This window comes from Aphelocoma coerulescens, chromosome 6 (genome assembly GCF_041296385.1).
Source record: "Aphelocoma coerulescens isolate FSJ_1873_10779 chromosome 6, UR_Acoe_1.0, whole genome shotgun sequence".
In the NCBI taxonomy this organism is placed as follows: Eukaryota; Metazoa; Chordata; class Aves; order Passeriformes; family Corvidae; genus Aphelocoma; species Aphelocoma coerulescens.
Genome location: NC_091020.1, coordinates 11378511 through 11400716, shown reverse-complemented (window position 1 = coordinate 11400716; position 22206 = coordinate 11378511). Strand labels below are relative to the sequence as shown.

General features: G+C 37.8%; 1 protein-coding gene across 1 annotated transcript in view; it reads left to right on the top strand.

Annotated features, from left to right (window-relative positions):
- The window catches only part of SH2D4B (SH2 domain containing 4B), a 59103-nt gene that overhangs the window by 22509 nt on the left and 14388 nt on the right, over positions 1-22206 (top strand). The window contains exons 5-6 of the mRNA XM_069019212.1: positions 7598-7808; positions 8818-8945. Of these exons, the coding sequence (XP_068875313.1) occupies positions 7598-7808; positions 8818-8945 (339 nt within the window). The remainder of the gene's footprint in view (positions 1-7597; positions 7809-8817; positions 8946-22206) is intronic.

Genomic DNA, 22206 nt, shown 5'->3' with positions numbered 1-22206 from the left:
TGTGTCAATGCCATATAGAAAATTTTTCATGTACAATGAACTGAGATCATTAAATTTTGTCTAATGTACTTAATTAACAGTTTTGGCTTAGTAATAATAATTCAGGACACAGTTATTTTGACAGCTTGTCCTCAGCTATCTCTGAAGAGATAAAATCTGTCTTCATCAGTATTTTAATTGCTTCCATATGGTAGTGGGGTGAAGCTATGATATCAGTGCTGAAACTCACTCCATTCCAAAAGATTACAGTAAATCATACTTAGATTGTTGCTCTAAAAAAAACCACCTGATGATGATGATCTTACTCTATGGAAGTGCTGTTCCTTTTTAGATAGCCTGAAATTCTTTATTAACATCATAATTGTGATTCATTTCAATTTTTTCAGTGATTTTTAAAAGCCTATAAGGAACAGAACAACTATTTTATTATATAGATGTATACATTTATACTGTAGATAAGTAAAGGTCCACATTATGAATAAATTTTAAAATATACTTTGAATTTATTTTATGGTTTTAGTCATCACTTCATTAATTCCTGAGGACTAATTACTGAAGTGCTATTACCTGGAATTGATTTGATAATGAATCATTCTGTAGAAGATGAATTAAGTCTATATGATACACTGTGCCATTTTCCAAGCTCATACCAGGGTATGTTAATTTTGATCAATAAAACCTCTGTACATTACACTGTCAATAAAGATAAGGTAATTATTTCCTGGAGACTTATCTAAATCGAGGTGTACATGCTCATATTGAAAGAAAAATTTAATTTCTGTATTTTGGGTATGTAACAGCAGAATGAGGAAAAAGTAGCCCTTTAGTTTTGCAGAAAATAAGCATCAGCTGGTAACCCAGCATAGAGGATGGTATTATGTACTTTAGGATTTCTTTGATGATATATAAGGAGAGAAAATACATTTCAACCATGTTGTTAAATGAAAAATATGAATCCAGCTTACCTCTACACTGAAATTGGCAATAAAACAAAATACTGCAAATGCTACTAAAACCGGGTATCATTTTCTTACTGTTGCATTAATGAGGTAACTGATGTTTTAAATTGTTCTTCTGTTTTCTTGAGGAATGCTGTTTGTGCAGGGGTAGACATCAAAAATTCTATAGGATAATTATGGGAGAAGGGAGAGAGAAAAAGGATTAATCTATGAAATATTTTGACCATGGGTTCTGTAATGGCATTTTTAGTCAGTCAAAACAGTTGTGACTGCATCACATGCTGGTGGGGATAGTCTGCCACCAGCACTTTTTTCTTGTGAGGCCTTGGGGTATTCTGTAGGCTCTGAAGGAATTCTATCACCTCCAGTCTGTATGCCTCATTAGCTGCAGGCCTGTCCCCTTGCCCAAAGGGTGTCAAGAGCAGCCCAGGTGACCCCGAGCTGCTGAGCCTGGTCACCAGCAGCAGCGCTGCCGAGGCAGGAAAGCTCAGCACCTTCTCTCTCGCTGCTGCGTTTGCAGCCTGCTATAAATTCTGTGCTGCCAGAGTTATGCTGTTAGCAGTAATTGATTTAGCGTTAAACTAACTGCAGACTAATGACTAGAGTGTATCATATCCTTGTTTATCCTCTTATGCTTATCTCAGTGTCTCAATTTATCCCCGTTGGTTTGAGGGCTCAGAACTGTGCTCCATTAGCAAATGGGTGTGACTACTGAAGATAGGAAGATGCAGTGTTTAGTGCCTTATCTGAGACCAGTTGCTGGCTGGTTTGGACTATGCTATCAACTTTGCACTGAGTTTCCTCAGGCATATTGACATCTTCCATTTCCTTAACTTTACTGCAGAAGCCAAAATGTGCAGCAGATAGTAATAAATACTTGGAAGTGGGAACATCTGAAGTTGCTATGGAATTAATTGGTACCTCAGGTTCACCAGATTTTTCATTTTTTATTTCAATTCCAGATTTTTTTTTTTTCTTTTTATGGTAATACTTCCATTTTGTCTGCAAGTATTCCTGTGGGGCACTGAGAGGAAATTTAGTAAAGTTAGGCAAACCTATCCACTAGTCAGCTTTTCTAAGTAATAAATAAATGCATAAATTCATAAGAGAATTACAAGCAGATGAAATATTTACATTTTTTGCCACTACACACCTCCAGTGCAGATAATATTGCCCATTAGGAACAAGTCCAGGCTCCTTTGGGTCTTACCTCCTTGAAGTGAGCCCTGGTCCATGGAGCCGGGAGATCAGTGCTGCAGGGGAACTGTAGTGCTAGAGCAGGTATTGGGGAGAGAAATGTAGCAATGATATTGATGACACTACTAATTCATTTAGTAGATGGAATTCAGAATGTGATGAGGATTCATCTCTCCTCCTCACATTATTCCTCAATTGCCAAGGCAATAAGCAAAGTGGTGCTAATATTAGGTTCTGTTGTTTGGTTCAGTTTGCCTCTGCTGTTTGCCAAAGAACAATAATGGCCCATAGAACTGCTGTGTTAATTGAAATACATGATTTTAGGGCTTTTCAGTATACTAAATAACAAATGTAGAATAACTTGGGAAATCAGTGCTAAAAGGGAAAAATGATGTTGGAAGAGCAATTTTGCACTTTGATTTCACATAAAAGATATATATTGGGGTATTTTAGAGGCCAGGTGTAAATTGCTAAGTGCAGCAGGGATATTGGTTGGCAAAGGAAAAGATGAATAGTGGAAAAGACTGATTGAGAGGGTCTACTGTTCAAAACTCTTATTTTTTGAAACTGAGAAATGAGAACTAAAACTAAGCTTGTACAGCAGAGGGTACATATTCTGGTTAGTTTGGGACCTTTCTGTGTGCTGTCCCATTTTTCAGGTTTCTAGTGTATTTAAGTGTGGCCTCTCTCTGTGAAAGCAAAAAAAGAATTTGTGAAACATGATAGGAAAAGCTGTAGCGTGAATATTCATCTGATTGAATATTGCAAAAGGCATTCTGTTAATAGACTTGCAAACCCCTGCAAACCGCATCAGGCAGGAAAGTGCTCAGATACCATCTGACCAGCTTCATTCATCTCCTGAAAAAAATTATTCCAGTAAAAATGTAGACAGAGATCAGTGAGTTGATCTATTCTTATGTCTTTCCCTGAGCACTGACTTTTGGTCTCTCTTGGAAGAAGGATACCAGGCTGATTCCTTATAACTTCTTTTATATTGTTATATTTTTATGTTCTTCTACAAATGTGTCTACAAATTTATTTTGCCTGACTTTTAAAAGAATTCATTTGGTATTTATCTTCCCCAAAAATTCAAGTGAGTTTACTGGCAGGAGCACTGATAAAATGCTGAATTTCAAAGTGAGTGGTCCCCAGTTAGCTATGCATTAACTGAGCAAGTGCTCAACCTTAAGTATGTGCCCCCTGAACTCCAATAGGTCTCACAGTGCACTGTTGAATAGGAGTGGGATTATTCATGTGCTTTCAGACAAGATTGCTGAGCAGAAGCCATATTGCAGAGTATTTGTGGGAAGTTTTATTTTCCAAATAGGAAAGGGATAAAAACACTGCGTGATTTGTATATGCACTCAGAAAATCTGAAGATTGACTTTTATCTATCAGGTAGTCATTGTAAATAGCTCATAAAGAAGCTTCCAAGATTTTTTAACAACAGGAAAGCTAAAACAAAATAATTTAAAAATTACAATGCATATTCATGGCATATGTTTGGGTTTTCTCCTGCTTTCACATATCTGACTGTAAATTAAAGCTCTTGAAAAGCACAAAATAGAAAATGGAGAGTTCCTAGTCTTTCACAAATGATTTGATCAAGTTCAGTTGCAGCACAGTATGAATTAATCCACATCTATATCAAAATATTTGGTATTAGAACTTTGATAATAGGGATTTCCCAATTCTAAGCAAATATAGAAGATAGTCTTGCAAAAGGCAGCTTAGGTGAGCATAGAGAAAGAATAGATTCTCATAAACTGTTCAGGGAAAATAAGGGGAACTCAAGCTGACCCCTCTAGGATCCAAAGAGCCCCTGCACACCCAGTTCTGTGGATTGCTCTTGGTTTGTTCACACTGCAGGGCACAGTGACATGTCTGAGCTGGCTTAAACTATTCATTTCCAGCAATAACAACTGGATAATGATGGCAGCACGGACCTGTCTTGGATGTATTTACCAGTTTTCCAGGAAGGTTTGGTTGCCCAGTTTTGGCCTGCTGTGCTGAGGCTCCAGTCACAGTGGTACACACCTCTCTGAGCAGCTCAGGCATTCCTACACAAGCTCCAATTTCCATGAGGACAGAATTTTTCTTCATTTTATAAGCACTGGAGGATGTACCTGTTGTGATAACACCAGAAGAGAAAACTGGTCTTGGAGCTGGTCTTACAGGACCTGGCTGAACTGTAGATCTTCCATGAGCTTGACAAATTCCTCATTTCCCCATCTTGTCAGTCCTTATATTATTCCATAAAATAAAAGAAAGATGTAAGAGTATGTAAATTATTATTTGTAGTAATTCTTTATGCTAGATATATGGATCTGTTGTGGTGATTCAGAGCTTTTAGGGTTTTTTTCCCAGATATCTAATCTCCCTACTGAGGATATTGACTGACTACACTACTCATGTTTTTCACAGGGGTCGTGCCAAAAGTAAATTTGCTGTTAAAGGACAGCCAGCTAAGAAAAATAATCTGTTTCTTCTTAAGACAGTACTAGAATTCCTGACTACCTTTGCTTTCTTATTACCAGAAAGGCTACAATGTGTCTCAAAATACAAGTAATGTAGAATTTTGGCTTCTTCTATCTTAAAATATTTGTGCTAGACTTGATCCAGACATAAAGTTCTTCTTCCTAGTGAGATGGGTTCAAAGCCACAGAGAGAAATATGAATAGTCATGAAATTCTATTGTAAGAAAAACCTGCTCCTGAAATACATCCAGATTTACCTTCAGACTCTGAGTGACTTTCTCAAGATAGATCAATTTGTGGGAAGTGTCAGTGTGGGAGGATGGTTCATGTGGTATATATCATTTTGTCTGGGGTGTAGTGGAAAACCTTTCTGTAGATTCCTGACTGAGACTGCTTTATCCCCAATACTATTTCCAGTCACCAAACATGGTTATTAATGCTAGTGACTTTGATTATTTGCCCACAAAGCCCCTTGACCAGTCAGAGATGAAAAGAAATTTAGGGTAACACAGGAACACAGGTCCACAGTTGAAGCTGTGCTAGACAACTTTACAGGTAGAGGAAAGAGAGGGATGTATTTGGGAGTAACTATAAGGAATGGGATAGGGAGAAAATCAGGACTCCAGTAATGAGAAAAAAATGGATTAAGAGATCCTATGCATCTCTATGGTCAATGATACAATTCTTCAGATACCTCAGTTGGGAAATTTCAATAAAAATTCTTCATAACATGAAAGAGATGATTCTGTGTATAAAATCTCGATATCTATGCAGCCTTCCCTATCCTTATGTATGTACAGACACATGTACACATGTATGGGTATGCAGATAAATGTAAACACACACACATACATGTGTATGTATCCATAGGGAAGCCTGCATGTCACACACACTTTCAAAAGGTTTTCTGAATGTTGATATTTAACAGTTGCAAACTATGCTGCCTCACCCCATACTTTGGTGATAAGAAGTCCTAAAGTTTGATAGTTTGGGAAAATGTAGCCTGGGTCACTGACTTCTGATGGTGCAGATTTGTTGGCTAGCAAAAATGCAATAGGAATGTCTATTGAAAGGAGTGATGGAAGTGGGGCGTGAAGATACCCTGCCTTTCTCATTGCCAGGCAGCGTGTACATCAGTAGAAAAGAGTCCCAGCAAGCTCCAGGCAGTCTGCCCTCAATCTGAATATTGTGATTGTGACAAACAGTTGTGAGTTTCTAGATGTCTTGCAAAGCTGCATTGCACTCATCTTCCTTGCAGTCTCTCCTTGTGCTGCAAAAACAAAGTTCACGTTTAAAGTGACCATTACTGAGTGGCTTTATAAGGGATAAATCACAGAAATACTCGGGCCATTGAAGCAGTATATGTAAATGACATTATCTACCCTTAAAAATAATGATCTGTGAGATCAATAGTGAAGTCTGTTACTTGTGTTTCCTGTGCTGTACATTTGTTTGTTACTATGTTTAGCCAAAACTGCAGGGTATGTAGTTAAGTGAAACTGAAGTCCTGCCAGTTTTATGCATATGAAGCATCTATGACTCGTTTATTATGCTATCTTGATGAGCTTTTAGTCCTTCATATCTTTCTGCTTATGATTATATTATATAATTTTAAGCTTAAAGGTCTTTTCTCTTTCCCTCACTTGCCCACAAGGTTTTATTTCATTTCATTTGGCTTTGAGTGCTTTTATTTCTTGATTCCATTAATCCTGCTCAGAATTTGGAAGTTAAATCCAGTTATACTTCTGCTTGCTTTAAATTGGGAGTGTAAACCAGAGGGATGCAAGCAGCCTAATGAAATGCAGCTGTCTGGTATTGTATAATGCATTCCTAGTCTCAGGTACAGTCACAGGGGAGTAGGAAATGGCGTGTACACTTTATGAACTGGGTATGATCTAGCCAGGATAGTCATGGCAGGACTGATAATTGCAACTGGAGGCCATAGCTAGCTCCTTTAATATTTGCTTCACTGTATGTTAAAGGTTTGTTTTGCACTGGAATAATTTGCCTGCCTGCAGTTATTTGTGACTCAAAAGCATCATCCAAATGGGGCTTGAGGCACCAGAAAAGAGCTGATAGATGATGACTATTTGCAGTAGAATTCTTGGTGCATTTAAGTTATACCATGTCAAAGAAAGGATTGTTGCAACATTAATTTTCAAATGAAGAAGCTTTAGTGAAAGATGCCTGAGCCACAGTGGCCAGAGCAGCAGTCTCATTTCAGGTTACAGAAATGGCTAACTCCCTGGTCAGTGCCATTGTTAGGTGTGTATTAAAATCTCCAGCATGAATTCTGGTCCTCCATACACAATTTCAGAGACTCAAGTGTGAGACAGCCCCATCCATAGCATCAGCATGCTCTTTCCAATGGCTATTTATTTATCCATTGTTACTGAAACAATTTTTAGACTGTGAATTTCAAGTTGGAGATGTCTGTGATTATAAGTACCATGACAAAAATAGCATATGCCTTTCAGAAAGAAAACAGCACTGACAAAGTGCAACCTACATGTCAGTTTTTATAATGACAAATTTTGGGAGTTGACCCTTCAATTCTAGTTGTGTTCATAGTGGCAAAGAACTCTGTTAGACACAGACTTAATTTTAAGCAGTAATTAACATCTTTTCTTGAAACATAGCACTTGGTGCACTTCCAGGGGGAAAGATGTCCTCAAGCAGAATTTCTCTTATTACAGCCAAAAGAAGTGTCAGATTTAATCACAATATGTAGAGTCTCAGTTGCTGCCAGTAGTGGTCAGATCATTGATAATTTGAGGCTCCTTCTCATGGTGGGCCTGTGTTTGAAGCATCAGGGAAGTCATCCAGTTATCCACCTTTGGTAATGCGTGGCAATTTATACATTTTTCAAATCAGCTCATAAAGGAATAAAGGCACTAAGCAGCTCTGTAAGCAGCAAATGGCTGCTTGTGTTTCTCAATCTCTCCTCCCTCTCCTCCTGCCCAGTGCGCCGCTCCAAGGCTGCCGACGAGGAGAGGAGCCACCAAGCGCGCAGGGCGCGGGACGAGTACCGGCGGCAATCGCTGCGGGCCATCCAGAAGGGAAGAGTGGCTGGCCTGAGTCATTTGTTCCAGGGGACAAACCTCAACAATGAGCAGGAGATCAAACTGAACAACAACAGTGCGAGTCCTTTGCTGTCTCTGTCTGCAGCGTCCAGGTTGGTTTGTGCTGCAGTGATTTTGTTTTCTGTTGAATTGCTCCCTCTTCAATCCCCACCATTTCAACAAGCTATTCAATTTTCGGGAGTCCTCAGTTTTGCTATTTCCTGGTGATCAGAAAAAGAATGTTTAAAGGAAAAGAAAAACAGATTTAATGCAAGCTAAATGCCATTTATTTTTCAGGCAGATTTCTTAGAGTTCACACAGAGATGAGTCCTTGAAAAGACAGTGTGAGATCAGTATATGAAGCTGTGATATTGAGAAGTCAAATGGACAAATTCTTACGCAAGTCTTAAGCCTCGAGCTGCTGCTGTCTGCTGCTGCTGCTCTCTGTTGCTGTCTGCTGCTTAACAGCTTTTTTTTTTTTAAGAGAGCAGTCCTACGTTTCAGAGGCTTTTAGTTTTTTTATAGATTTTTTTCAGGCAAAACCAAGTGTCTTTGGTATTTATTAATCTTTCATTGACTATTTAGGGAGCACAATGAATTGCAGGAGAGGAAAAGAATGCAAACTGGAGAATGATTCCTACTAGCTAAACGCATAGAAAGTAGTAGAAAGAGTAAGGCAGGCAAGTAGAGAATGCAAAGGAAACATAAAAATTTAAACAAAACATTCCCTTTGTTGTACTTAGTGTTTTGTGTTTGGAGACAGAGTGCATTATAGCTGATACTGATTTAGAGTTTTTTGCCAGTAAAAAGGAATATACTAAAAAAAAAAAAATTGCTTGGCAATATTTACACTGGAATAAAAATGAGGTGGAAAAGGAAAGCTGACTGAAACTTCTATTGTGGTAAATTGTTTTTCATTTTAAATTCTGTAAGAAAATGTTTAAGGTGCCATTGCGAATATAAAAATCACACCACTGTGGTTTCCGTAAAAACACAAAGTAATTTTAACAAATTTTAAAAAGTGAAGTTGCAGCTGTGTGTTTTGTAAATATGTAAAAAAGGATTAATATTTATATTGTCCCTTGTTTTCACACACTGCTGGTGCTGTGTCTTTCCATGCAGTAACATCTGGGAGCGCCCATCTCGGCCCTTCTCCCGAGACGTCATCGTTCGCTGGTTCAGGGAGGAGCAGATCCCTCGGCGGGCTGGCTTTGAGAGGAATACCAACAGGATTGCTCAGTGGTTCCATGGTAATACCTGGGCCCTCATTTGGTGGGAGCATCTGCTCAGGAAATGAATTTTGCCAGCTTTCATCCTAAAAAGCAAAGTCTACTGACATGGTGAAACCGAGTGCCTGTTAAAACCAGATTTGTGCATCTTTCCTGCTACTTGCATAGGATTTTCTTGTTTTCTTTTTAGTAATTAAGTAGACCTATTTGGGACTCATATCACCAAAGTTTTTTTCAGGAATATTTTTGCCAAAATATTCTTGCAGCAAAATAGCAAGCCAATCAAGGGTACTGAGACCAACATAGGGTGAGAAGTACTCCAAAATTAACTGGAAAATACTACAGTGATATGGTATGTGGATGACTGACATTCACGGTTTTTATTTACCTGATTTGCAAGAATTACTTGAACTCATATCTTTTTAATCCTTGTTATACTTTATAAGCTGGGCTAGCATTTTTTATTCCTTGCTTTCTTTTGCAAACAAAAATTATTGATTTTTTTCCCTCAAAAATAATTAAGAGTGTATAATTTTAGGCAGTTTTCCTGAAATGGGAAATGTGCAGATCCAAAATCTGCTGTCTTATCTGCTGAGGTTGCTAGCATCTCTGAGACTTTTGCTTTGTATAGCATTTGCTATGCAGCTGAATCTTTGATATCAAATTCACAGGTAAGACATCTTACTTTCATAGGTATTAGCAATGATCTTTATAGTCAGTAATCTTAGACATCAAAAAAAAAGAGTTCTGGCTTAATAGCTGACATAATTGAGGGACTAGCAAGACTTTAAAGTTAAATCTCAATTTTTTTTTCCATTGCTGCTTTTGATGAGTTTATTGCTTTGTTCAAAGCACTAAGCTGACCCTCATCTGATTCGTGATTCTCCAACCCTAAGATGAAGTTGTGTGGGTGTTCTGAAGTGAACCAGGCAAGGAAATTTCTGAATAAGTTTAGTGTTTCATATACTTCAGATTTCTATGATACACAAATCCCTGTGTTAAAAGACATAAACAAGCTGGTATTTTCACTGGCTTAATTAGTCAAAGACACTGAAGTCAGTCATGTATAGCTTGTAAATGCTACATACTTTCATTTCTTATGAACAATGATGCAGACACTGTTGTTTTTTTTCTTAGAGAAGCCATTTGGTGTGGTTGCTTTCTGAGAGGCAAACTGATTAAAATTTCATTTGTGAAGATTTGCCAAAAGTGCTTCCAACCAGGATCTTTCTGTATGATCCAGTGATAAATGTTTTCCCTGCGTGTGGGAAGTTCACATCCATATAAATTGCCGGGAGTAGTTATGAACATAATTTATGCTTACAGTTAGGGAGGTGTCTGGAGTTAAGCCAATGCCTGTGCAGTCTTTCTACTAATTTCAGTGGCTTTTGAATTAGTCTGTTAATCACTGCAAGAACTGAGACATTCATGATCATTCTTTGGTTTCTCAGGTCAGGCTGCTCACATCTTGAGAAACTGAACGTAATGACTTATAAAAGTAAGCAAATTACCTCTTTTTTCCTTCTCTCACTCCACGAGCCTGACAAAAGATAATTAAGATACACTCCCACCCTAAAGCTCAGTGGTTTTCTTTGCAGGGACCCATGTCACTGATGTTTTGGTACCTATTTCCTGCATGAGTTGTTTTGGCTTCTACAGCTCTGGTCAGGTTAATTGTTACAACTGTAAATTGTGAACAGCTCCACTGTCTTGTAACTCTTCTGCAGCAGTGGAATCTAAAGAGGTTATTACAGATGCAGTAGTCAATGTTTGGTAGTGTTATGTGGTGTCTATGTTACAGTTTGTGATGGACACAAACTCTGAGGAAAACCAAACAAAATCACAGAATATGCTGAGTTGGAAGGGACCCACAAGGATTATCGAGTCCAACTCCTGGCCCTCTTGTTATTTTGTATTGTATTCAGGGAACCAGGACATTAAATATGATTTTTTTGTGATTTTTGTTTGTGAACAAAAATACAGCAGAATATATTTGCCTTGTATAAGAAATTGGCAGTACAAATGAAAGCCATTCCAGAAAACCCAGAATTACAGCTGAGAACTCGAGCCACTGGGGCTGCCTTGAGCATGTCTCACAACAGGTATAATCAGGTCCTTCACATCCTTGAGCAACTTCTGTATTTTCTTATATCTCAGTTTTGGACCATTAAATGGGAGTTTAGTATTCTGCCTCATGTAAAGGGCTTTTTGAATGCAATGCACTAAGAGAGCTATTGCAGCAGTACTGAAAAAGTAGATATCAGTTTATTACAGAATTACACGTTTTTGCCAGGGTCAATAGAGCTTGGCTTGCCTGCTTTGACTGTCAGGTTTCAGCTTTTTAGCTGAAGTTAAGCATTAGATGATTCACTGTCTTCAAATTGTACAGTGGACATACAACATATTCTGGTTATATAGAGATGAAGCCTTGAGACAGATGTATTTAGCTAAAGTAGCAAAGTAAAAATAATGATGCAAAATGTCTTTATCCTCATATATTGGGCTTATTTTCCACTTTAAGTTGTCAAACTTATGTGGATTCTGTTTAAAAATATGCATTATCTGGGGCATTTTCATGGTACATGAAACATATGGCATGCTTAATGTACCTGAGGTTTTCCTTTTGTCTTCATTTGAAGAATCCCTACAAAATGTTTCATTTGAAGCAGAATAGTAAAATCTGGGGTAACAAAAAGTCTTTCAAATCAGAACACTTCTTTCTTTATTCACGAAAAGTTACTCCTTAAATGAATATCAGCTTCAATTTAATCCATCTCTCTTTGTCTCTTGAAATTATCATCAGTTATCTAAATTTCAGCAGATGTTTTAAGCTCATTTTAAATAGGCTTTACTGTTTTCTTCATTTAAAAAAATTGACATGTTAAAGATACAAACTGTAATGTAAAGCTGAATTCTGGATGTAAATTCAATCTTTTTTTGCTCTGTTTGAGTAACAGGTCCCTGCCAAAACCCAGTTCATTTGCCCTTCCAATCTAGAATGATTTTTTTAAGTTTGCAAAGAAAAAATAATTAAATATCTATTTTCAATCTTTTTTATAAATTAAAGCCAATTTTAATCCTGACATACATCATAAAATTATATGATATGATCTTTACTTCTTTTTGGTTGTGAAGCAATGAACCTTTTTTTAAAGGAGCTTATGCCCACTTTGTGGCCACAGTGCAATTACACTCAATTCTCAAACTGTTAGAACAAACAAGAATCAGAGCAAGGGATTAAGATGTCACCAGCACTGTCTTGGGATTTAATGTAATCAGTGTCTATTTATTTTGTATTGTCTAATAGTTGCCTAAGGTTTGAATGAAAAGAAATATTATTCAATTTTTTTGACTATGAAAATTAAGAAATTGGTCTAAATTTAATTAAAGGTAAATTCTGTACAGTGTGATGACCAGAAAGTTAATAATTGTGTTCTGATTTCCTACCTGCTAATTGATGAGTATGAGCATATGAATCAAACTTATAAGGGCATTCTAATGTTGTATCAAGTTACATGAAAGGTTTTTGCTAGTCTGAATTAAGAGCATTCTTTGCTAAGATCCCAGTTGCTGGGAAAGCAGGACAGTAGATTGGTGTTTAGGATAGGAGAGTTGTGTCTCAAACAGGCTGGAAAGAGGAACACATTCCTTGTTTTGGCCAAGTTTAGCTTTGAGCTGGATTTTTCTTTTCAAACTGCTGTGGGACCCATGCCAAGTAAAGGGAAAGTTATCAGCCTTCCCTATAGGTTGAAGAGTTTTGCCAAACTGTCACAGACATTAGCAAATTGTAGTTTTCAGTTTATTGCAGGCATAAGACACTGGGGATAGAATTCCATATGGCAACAAAACTAAAGACTCCTCATCCCATAATCCCATATTTAACAAAAGGTTGCAGGTGGCTGAAACAGGTATTATTTCCATGTTGGCTCTTTCATTTGTCCTTTAACCTTTCTCTTGTGTTTGGAATCTGTTTCAGCAATTTTTTTCATTCCAATTAGTTTTTCAGCTGTTACTTTTGATACTTTTGATATTTTTAACTTCAGATGTTAGACTTTTCACCCTCACATACTGTGTTCTGCATTTGGTTATTTTCCATTCAGAATATAGGAGTGCTGGTCTTTGCAGAGGGTGTTGATCTCGAAGTATTTCCCCAGCTTTAGTGGAGAGCAATGTTTTAGGATTGTTGCTGCTCATACACAGTATAACAGGGATCTCTCAGGTGTGTAGTGAGCATAGCACAGAATTTATTCATTGCCTGTCTGTAGGTGGCTGTGTGCATGCTTGCCAAGCATCTGCTGTAGCACTATCGGGTCTCCACTTGCCTTCAGGTTGAAAGGAAACTTCAGAGGCTGGTATCACAGATCTGGAAACATGAGGTAGTTACCCTAAAGGCTGTACCTTTAAAACATAATTGCAGCAGCATGGGTGCTGCTGTGGAGAAGAACTATTTTACCAGGGGAATTCAGAGTGGTGGTGTAGTTCAGGCATCTGTGGAGGAGCTGATCAGAGCAGGTCGAAGGATGGATTGAAGGAATGCTGAGAGATGCAGAAGGTGAATAATCTCTCCCATCAGGGGAGCCAGGGAAGAGAAAATTTTCAGTTTAACAGGAACGTGTTGCAGATGTTTACAGATCAAGGTTTAACTTCAGATGGCTAATGTTTTCAAGAAGAAACTTGTTTTCAAGAGGAACATCTAGCACACTGAAATAGTGATAATGGTTCTGCAAATCAGGCGTTCTCAGTAAAGGAGCTGAATATTTCTGAAGGTCTATTCATTATGGATCCTTGAGCAGCAGCAAAGGGCAGTGGGCACATTCATATAGCTGAACTGTGGGAAATGTATCTTATAAAATATAGCTTGTATTGTAACATTTTTAAAGGACACAGAAACGGCAGTGGTTTGTTTGAAAAACCTCCAACAGTGAATAAAGTTTGCTGCTTTGAGCACAAAAGCATGCTCTTTCTTTTGCTCTTGAAGAGGAATCTTCCAGTTTTTTAATAAATGCTTTCTAGGAAGATGTAAAGCAAGTAAATCCAGCAGAAGTACAGCCTTCTCGATATTAATGATCTATTTTATAATTCACTGCTTTATCATTGTCTAGGTTTTACTTCTGTTTGAGAAAGTGTACATATCTGCTTAAGTAAACGGAGCCCGAGGGGTCTGGGATTTATGTCACTTCTAGAATTGTAGTTGATGTAGTATTTTGTCAGAAAAAAAGATAAAAAATTTGTTTAAAGTCTCCTGAAATCACTGAGAGCTTTTCACTGTCTTCCACGGGAACTGAAGGATGCAAAAAAATAGTTATATGCAAGGCTTGGTATCTAAAACATTCTGGAACTGTGACTGGGAAACATCTGGAATGGAATCAGAGAATTCCTGACTCAAATAAAAATTGTGTATGACAATGTACCTGTTATGTTGCACACCTTTGCAGGACAGCTCCAGGTCTCTAATTTATGCAAGTAAATGGAGAAGGGAAAGTGTGAGATTAAAAAAAGGATTACAGAATATCAAAATTTATTTTGAACCATTGTCTGGGAAAGATTAAAAAAGAAAAGGATACTTCCAAGATGATAGATTTAGCAGGGATTATGTTTTACTCCCTTTATCAAAAAGGTAGAGTTCTCTGTTGTCTGCCAGTCAGCTCTCAGAGAGGACTGACACAGTTGTGACCAGCAGATCAAATATCCGTAGACTTTGTGGCTTGTGGCTGCTGCAGGGATACACCCAGGTTAACACAAGCTGCAGTTACTGCCACCTGGTTGATTTTATGTAAAAGAAGTAATGCCACAGTCAATTAGTGTCAATCACCATACCCAATCTGTATGGTTTTCTCAGAAAACTTTGGTAGGAATGAGTGTTTCCTTTGTTGGGAATCTTGGCAGGAAGAACAGATGTGGAATAAGTTTGGACACCAAATGACACTCTCATCACAGAACCTTACATTAGAAAATTGGTTGAGAAGTGCAGTTTGGCCTGAGTGGAAAGGTATGCTCAGCTGTCACCTCTGCTGTCCCCATCCTGTGGTTACACGGAGCACAGGAGTTTCCAAGGCTGCTTAGAGCTGTGCTTTCCATCTCTGCTGAATTCAGGCACAGCATGACGATACTCCTGTCACAGTGGTGCTGCAGGATGAATGAGAGCCCCCTGGTGTATTATACAGAGGGGTTGCTAAACCCTCTGTGTGGCTGGAAAATCTGTCTTGCATTTGAAGGACTGAGGATAGGCTCATGCTGGGTTTGTACCATTGCATTTAAATAGTAACAATATTGTAATTTCACTTTATTATAAAGCAGTAATTTTTATAACCTACACATAGAGGTTTTCTTGGGGCACCAAATATGAACCAGTCCTTGCAGTTTTATATATATTCTCTATGTGGGTGGATATAAGCATGAGAGATGTTATTAGAGTCATGATAATCTGTTTACTTGCTTTGGAACATTATTTTTCTGTATTTCCTGAACATATTCCTATCAAAAATTTGCTGTAAATGCTCTGATAGTATTTTTCAAAGATCTCACAGTATTTGGAGTTAAGTTTTGAGGTTCTGTGGTGGATTCTGGTACTTCATTGTTGTCTCAACTCAAGCCAGACCCATAACATAACAGAACCCAAATGATTCCTCAGCTCTCAGCTTCTTTTATAAGTAAAGGGAGGTGTTTTGCTCTTTTCTGAGAAATAAGATGATCCTTCACACACTAATTCATTCTACTTAGGTCGTAGTGATTGTTTCAGTCTGTCAGTTCCTTTGAAGGCTTTGGAATTGTTTTTCTTACGCCATTAGAGCTCCAAAGTGTCTACACAGACAGGTTATTAGCAAACAAAATAAATGTTTTAGACTCATGGCTCCCGTTGGAAGGGAGCAAAGTATCAAAGTGAGGTAATGTGAGCTGTAACATGCTGCAAGGAGAAAGGAAGCACGAAAGAACATCAGGGAAATCGTAGAATGAGGCAATTGAATAATTAATGTAAATAGGCTAATTGCTAATGTGAAATGAGCTTTCTTATTCTTTTACAATACATTGTCCTTCTTGACTGCTTTTTAACTGGAAGCTGTATTCTAAAGATTTGGCATGTTCTGAAGATAGAAGGCAGCAGTTTTTCTTAGCAGGTATAGTAGACGTTAAAAATGAGAGATAATCAAGAACATGTGATCCCAAAGGGGAAACAGGTGTGGTGTGTTAACAGTTTCATGGACACAAACATGTCAGGTACAGAGCCTATACAGTGCAGGGCTAGTTAAAACTAATATTTTTTTTTAAAATCTTTTCAAGTTTGTGTCAGGCAGTTCTTTGCATTTGTGAAGAATATTCAGCAACTTTTTCAGAGAGTTTACTCCCAGGTGGATTTACTGAAAAAATATTGAAAATCAAATTGCTTTACATTCTGAAGACTTCTTGCCCCCTTTATTTAAAACACTTTTAAGATATTCTTCTCCATCTGCTACTATTAGAGCAGCCATTCTGAGCAATTATGATTTTGTTTAGTAAGCCATCATGGTAGCTTACTGTATTTACCTGTAATTTTTCATTACCATTCTCTCTCCATTTTGAACTGGTCTGCGTGTGAGTACATTTATCTATTACTGCAGCTCCTTCAGGCTTTATCACATTACAAAAAAAAAAAAAGGAGTGGTGTGTGGACAGAAAGCTCTGCTATTACTGCTTGGAAATGAAGAATCATTTATAAAAACCATGTGATATAAGAGGAAGAGTTATTTGGAAGAACTCATATGTAAAGATATAAAAGTGACACTTTTACACAAAATAAGGAGTGTTGCATACAAGTAAAAAGCCCAGACATCTACAAAGGTTGTTTATGGTAAGACTGAAAGAAATTGTAGTGATTGTTGATGGTGACCCAAGCAAATGCAGAAAGCCTTGTTCCTCTGTCCAGCAGCCTGAATCTGAGCAGTGGTGCCCTTTTACATGCACTGAAGTCTGTTCTTTACCTGCTGGACCATGCTTTCTCTTTCCAGTGGCATTGTGTATGTGTGAGTTGGAGTTTATCCATGCACAAGGCATGCTTAGCTGTCAGTCACTACCAGCACAAGACATTCAGCTCATACTGTGCATCTTTAAATGCTGTATCTGTGTGTTTCCTGATCACCCCCTCTAGCATACCACAGGCATCCTGTCTAGAACCTTGCTAGTCCTGGATGAATTGCTCATATCCTGCTTATTGTTAGTCTATATCTAAGTGCTTATCAGCCATGCCTCCAGCTCTTGTTCCTTTGCCTGCACACTTGCAAGAATGTGCTTTCCATTTCACAGGCTTCAGCTTACGATAGACTGAGTTATATTTATTATTTTATCTATTTAAAGCCCAGAAAGCACTTGCAGAGCCAAGGTCAGTAAATTTCCCTGGTTTCCCAGCAGCTGGACACCTTATTGGTCTTTCTTCTTGCTCTGCTAAGTATTGAACCTGCAGTCCTATTGATCCAGCCTCAAGGGAAAAGATTACAAGTTAGGAGTTTGACAGCTCCTTTGAAGCAATACTATTTTCCTGCTAAGCAAAGACAGCTCTCTCAAGGAGGGTGCCAGCAGGTATTGTGTGTAGTCATGCAGGGGGGAAAGCGTGGGGCTGTGTGAAGTGCTGTTGCTGGTTTAGCTTAATTCCAGTTCACCCATTTAGGAGCAGATCCTGACACTTAAACTGCTTTCCCCACAGGAGGTAAACAGTAGGAGATGGTAGGAAAACAAAGGGAAGAGATTTCTGTGACTGCAGGCAACTAACCTGTGTGTGTCACTGCACCATGTGCTGCTGGCATGGAGGCAGAATGGAGTGGGGTGTGGAAAACAGAAATTTGCCTTTCCCTTGCAAACATTAAGGGGATGACAGCTGCCTCCCCTTTTCAATTTCAGAAAGGTCAGTTCTTCCTTCTTCTCCTGGCCTTTCAGTGAATGGGACTGTCAAATCACAAATTCACGACTCTTTTGAAGAGGTAAAACTCTAAAAGAGCTGTGCAGCTTGGCATTGGCTCTGACTGCTTCAAACCCTAGCTCTCTATCCAAGATTAACATCCATAACAAAATACACAGGAGTTCTTAGTCCACGATGGAGAGGATTGAGGTCTAAATTATATGTAATTCCATGGAACTTTCTGCCACTGCTGTTACCACTGCTTCTCACAATTAAACACAGCATGGATCTTTCATGAGTGCATATGGCTATTATAAATTCATTCCAATATGCTTGATAAAAGGAATCTTTTTGACTTGAAGTGTGCTATAAACACTTATAGATATTCAATCCAAACTACAAGAAAGTAGTTGTTCATTAGTCATGGGACAGAACTGCCTCTCCTATTTTCTCTCGTAACCACACTACTGTTTACAGGGTGGGGACAGAAGCTTTGAGAACTGAGGAGGTGGTAGGAACAAATTATTCTGCACAGTTGCTGTATGAGATCAGTTCCTTTTATCATGTTTTGTTAGTGAAATTTAGCATAAATGAAAGACTCTTAATTCCAGACTTTGTATTCAAAAATTAAGTAAAAATTTGTGTCTACTTCTGTTTATAACTTTTTCAGAAGTTGAGATGGAGTTGGTTCCTTCATTAAAGTAATTTCTGTTTCTAAGTAGTGGCTTCAAACACCTCTTTCAGATTATCCTGCTGTGAGCTGCTAGCTCACTTACCTTAGTTCAACTGCTGGTAGGAAATGAGGCAATTTAGTGCCTGATTTTTAGTGGCTTAACTGAGAACTGTGTCAGACCCCAGAGGATGTCCAGAACTGGATCACTGTTAGAGCTGCACATGGTTATTACACTGCCACTCGTTAGGTGTGAAGTTTTTTACAATCCCAATGTTGTTCTCATTTGACTTTCAACAGTGCTTCAGTGTCTGGTTCACTTTATTGAGTGATTAAAGGTAATTTTTCCCCCTGAGGAGCAGTACACAAAATCAATGTGCAAGAATGCTGCAAGCAGCTAGAAAGCACTGTAATTAACAAAGTTAGCCTGAAGTTCCCAAATCTAGCCAAGTGTGTGAGAAGAAAAATTAGTTATCAATAGTATCCCTAGATTTACTTTCCTTTGAACTAGATAAAGAAGTACAGTTTCTTAAGTAGTTACAGCAAATGCTTTGTAGAAATCTATCTGGAACTGCTGCTTTAATTTGAATATGGGAAAACACTCCAGGTATACCACGATTTAAATTCATATTCCTTAAGTTCTAATAATTACTTGATTTAAAAAAACATGTAGAAAGATTTCTTATGAGCTCAGTAATGTCATCTGGAAGCTTCTCACAGATGAAAATAGATTTCAGACTGCTAATGTACCTAAAAAATATATGTATTCTTAAACTTTACACAAAGGGAATATATTTAAGGAAAAAAACATTCTCCTTCACCTGAGAGAAAAGTGTGAAAAGCAAAGAACACAGTACATTTTCTGCCTAGTTATCTGTTGAAACATTCAGCTGTAAAATTTGAATTTTCCAGGGCTCCATGTCAACTGTGACTTTTACTTTTCTCCTTCTTTAGAGTGAACTCTGCTGACACTGTGATTTACAGTAGTACAGTTGTCATTTAGGTTTATGGAAAATGTGTCTTGACAGCTTCTTCAACACCCATGAGATCATAGTGTTCTAGGTGAGCTGTAAGATATGTGTGCTTTTAAAGACCATCATGAGCATGTGAATGTGTTTATATGTGTCAGAATTTTGTACCTTTGGATCTATTAATTTAATTATAGAACAGAGAAGGGTTCATCAGTCATTTTTGATTTTGGCCTGTATTTTTATTAAAAACTGAGGGCTTCCTTATTAGTTAAAAGCAAACTGAGAATGCTTTCCACTGCTTTTCAATTCTGTCTAATTCAAGGTCAAGAACACTATCATTAAAGCCTCCTGGAAAGTTTCCTTGCCTTGTTCTCACAAATTGCTGTGGTGATTGCAGAGCCAGTTGCACCATGTGACTGCCTTTATCAGCTGGTGTCTACTCAGGGTATTCAGGAGGGCGTGTCAGAGTGGCTGTAAACTGTGGGCCAAATCTGTGGCCATAGTCTGGGTTCTTCCTGAAATGAAGAGTTTCACCTGGGAGCATGCAGCAGCCCTTGGCTGTGTCCTAAGGCACTCAGAAACATAACACATGGAGGAAGGGCCCCAGGATCTAAAAGCCAACTCCTGCTGCTGGAGGTCAAACTAGAGGTCTGAAGAATCTTGTTGGATGCAATGAAGAATCAAAATCTAACTTCCATGTAGTCAGATGAAACCATAGTTACATCAATACAAATCAGTATCAATATGGAAAGGCCAGTGGAAAACATTAGCAACTCTAGCAAATTAGCAGCTTGTCAGAGGCTGTAGTGTAGTATTTTGTTTAGTACCATGTAACTCAATTATCTTCTAGACATTTCAGCCTCTGTTCATTGGGCAACTGCTTTTGCAGTTAGACCACTAAATTGATGATGTTTTATTCATAATGCATTCCCAGTGTACTGAAAGGTAAATCAATATTAGCATAAATAAAGCCATTTAAACGAGCAGTGTAGCAGGAAGGCTCCCAAAGAAGGCTCTGAACATTCATAATGCCCAAAACATCACCAGCCTCGGTATCACTTCTCTGTTGGTAACCTGTAGAATAACAAAACCTTTCCTACCCAGCCATGTACTCTGTGTTACACGATTCAAGACACTTGTTCAGAGAAATATAACATTTGAATAAACCTTACTAAGCGTGGATGTCTGTGGAGAGCTTTGAGTTTCAGTTTACACACAAGCAGATTTTTAATACCTAAGAGTCATCACTCATGTCAACATTTTACTTCACTCTTTCATTGAAGTCATTGTGAAGCTTGTTTGTTTTAGGTAGAACTGCAGATTAATTGCCTTTATGGAAAGTAATTTAAATATTCATTTAGAGATGCATCATACAGAAAATTATTTGAATCCATCTGCTCATCTAAAGCCAGTGCAGTTGTCTTCCTTTTTATACACCAACATGATAATTGTTCTTCAGATGTTCTAAAATGTGCCTTCATTCAGTACATCTCATTTATTTTTTTTAAGATTTTTTCTAAATAGGACTAGGATATATTTCCTGGTTGCCTGAAGCTATAGTCTATATTTTGGTTGTGTTGTTACATCCAAGTAAAACATGTGAAACCTCTAATAAAGACAGTGAGTTCAGTTTCTAAGTCCAAATTTGAAGTGTTGGGATTTATCTTAATTCAACAAAATAATGAAAAACTGAAATATGTATTGAAAGTATTCTTAAACATACTTTGTTTTTATAATGAAAACATTATATTGCTTTTATACAAGACCTATTGAAAAGCTTTATAACAATATGAAGAAGGAAAGAATGCCTGGGAATTACCTTTTTCTAAAATTACTTTCCTATTTTTCTAGAGATGAGCTCGACAAAGTGGCACTGTTGTTTTTCTCTGAGTTTTAACCACTGGGAATTGCAGGCTTTTTATAATTTGGCTCATAACTAATGCATTGTTTTTCCCTCCAGTTTTTGGTGGTTGGTTTTTTTCATGGTTGTTTTTTGTTTGTTTTGTTGCTGTTGTATTTTTTTATGCTTTGAGGAGATGCTATGATAAAGGCAGGAATACCCATAAAATGTGGTGTTATAGATACATCTGCTTTGCTTTTGTTTGCTTTTTTATAGTTTGTGTCATGTGGCCGCCATGATTTCAGAATATTCTTGTCCATTTCGCTGCTTTTCACTTGGCTTGACGAAATTTGCTGGTAGCTTCTTATTACCTAAGCAATTCATTCCTTTTCTGCATTTAGTAAATCCAGTTACCCTGCTTCCCAGACATTTACAGCTATGGCAATAATGGCTCAGGGAACTGCACTAGGACTTAACCTTGCTGTCTTACTCATTCATTTTGATAGAAAATCAGAGCATGTTACAATTCTAAGTAATTGATTGCTATTATTATTAGAAAGCTTTTGGCAGCTGATTGTCTCAGTCCAGTCTGTGTGGACACGGGCCTGATTTTTTAATTTCTCTGTATTTTCTGTACTTAATTACATGATGGAAAAATGGGTATAGTGGGTCAAAAACTGCCCCAGAATGAATGGCTGCACAATATATGAGGCAAAATCCAATCAGGCCCTAACTGTTTTGCCAGAGTTTATGCTGATTTATTATATAATTTATTCAGTATACTGTCAGTCACAGTGTCGATATTAAGAAACTCATGGGCACAGAATTAAATCCCATTTTCCTCTACAAGTGGTATATTCATGATAGAGCACACAAATGGTGGGGTAATGCCCTGCTTTTGGCTGGGAAAAACTTCATTTTTCCTTGCCCCACAG